Source organism: Branchiostoma belcheri, unplaced genomic scaffold (genome assembly GCF_001625305.1).
Source record: "Branchiostoma belcheri isolate BF01 breed outbred unplaced genomic scaffold, Haploidv18h27 scaffold159, whole genome shotgun sequence".
In the NCBI taxonomy this organism is placed as follows: domain Eukaryota; kingdom Metazoa; phylum Chordata; class Leptocardii; order Amphioxiformes; family Branchiostomatidae; genus Branchiostoma; species Branchiostoma belcheri.
This window is the reverse complement of record NW_017803035.1, coordinates 243,596-245,175: the sequence shown is the minus strand read 5'-3', so window position 1 is coordinate 245,175 and position 1,580 is coordinate 243,596. Positions and strand designations below refer to the sequence as shown.

The 1,580-nt window shown below is 39.7% G+C and overlaps 1 protein-coding gene across 1 annotated transcript in view; it reads right to left on the bottom strand.

The window, feature by feature from the left end:
* Window positions 1–465, bottom strand: part of LOC109465822 (integrin alpha-7-like) — a 38,776-nt gene extending 38,311 nt beyond the window's left edge. Inside the window, exon 1 of the mRNA XM_019763263.1 lies at window positions 247–465. Within this exon, the coding sequence (XP_019618822.1) occupies window positions 247–437 (191 nt within the window). The 5' untranslated portion in view covers window positions 438–465. The remainder of the gene's footprint in view (window positions 1–246) is intronic.
* Between the last annotated feature and the right edge of the window lie 1,115 nt (window positions 466–1,580).

Genomic DNA, 1,580 nt, shown 5'->3' with positions numbered 1-1,580 from the left:
ATTCAAAAGAAGCACGGCCATGTGGTCACTGGGGCGTTACACAACCAATTATTCACACAACTGTCGCTTGGGTAAAAGAATAACCGTTTATACTAAAAAATACTCTCAAAAAAAGAGCTTAAAATCCACAATTTGACAATCTATTTCTGAAATTAGAAATGGACAAATGGTAGAGAGTGACAGAGATTATAATACCAATGAAGTGACCACACAAACATAGAGAAAGTGAACGGAGGGTCTACTTACACATTTTCCCTGACCACCGCTATGCCATGGTGCATGATTTGGTGTTGCGCCACGGAATAGCCGAAGTGACTGCCCTCCGGCCCTTTCTTGACCACAGGATCGTCCGTGTCCAGGTTAAAACAGAGACTCCGGGGGAACTGGACGCAGAGAGCGGAGAGGAGAAGGAGAGGTACCCGTCCTCGGTGCGCCATGGTGCCGACTGCTTTCAAAAAGGGTACCGTACCGGGGGGACCACTCTTTTCTCCAACTGTAGGGGTCCCGGGACTGGCAATCCGTCAAACCATTCATACAAGTGACGTGGTCTCTATTCCCTTTATAGTAGGCGCTGAGACCATTGACCAGATTTTTCAAAGAATTCCATGAATAAAGAACAATTTTTACGCTTTGTTTTACCACTGTACTTTTATATCTTGCATTATTTTCCAATTATGAAATGGTCATAAATAGCCAATTTTTGTATATATATATATATATATATGATGTCGCCCAGTGATTACAGTATAGTGGAAAGGGGAACTTCTCTATATGTTTAAAACCTTCTTCTCATCAATAAGTTGATTCAAACTTAGACTTGTGACACATTCATTCCGATAGGTGATAACATTATAATCTCGAGTCATTTCTACAATAACGACATATAATGTTTTTAAATTTATTCTGGACAGTCACATTCGGTTAGAAATCGCTAAAAGTGGTCCTACTATAGCCTCCATAGCATGCCAAAAACTGGGGATTTTGGGGGTCTTCAGGAGCTTTTATGTGCTATTTTCTGATTGCATATAGACAACATAGCCGGCCTGGTTGAACCACCCCCGTTTAGAACTGGGCTAATCAGAAAACAGCCGAAGACCACCAAACCCCCAGTTCTATAAAAAAACGGAGGCTAGCCCTACTAGCTAAAGCCATGTTGATTTGATTATATGGATGACATCCGCGCGCGCATGAATTTTCGGCCGTTTCCAAAAAAAAAAAAAGTTTTACAACCATACTGTAAATCGTACAAAACAGTTTGAAAATGAGCAAATATATACCGTAAGTTGCAAAAGGAATATTCAAAAATGATACCAATGTCGCAAAATGCCAAAATAAAAAAAAGACTAAAATGTAAAGAGAAATGAATTTAAAGAGTAGATTATTCACCAAACCATACACTGTGTCATTTTTTCAACCATGACCACGCAGATTTCGTAATGAAAGCAACTTTTTTTTTTGCAAAACTTTTTTTTTATTCGCACGCGCGCATCAGTTTTGGGGTTCCCAGAGGATGTCATCCATATAATTAAATCAACATGGCCTAAGTTGAATCCACCCTACTCCATTGCAAATGCAATTGA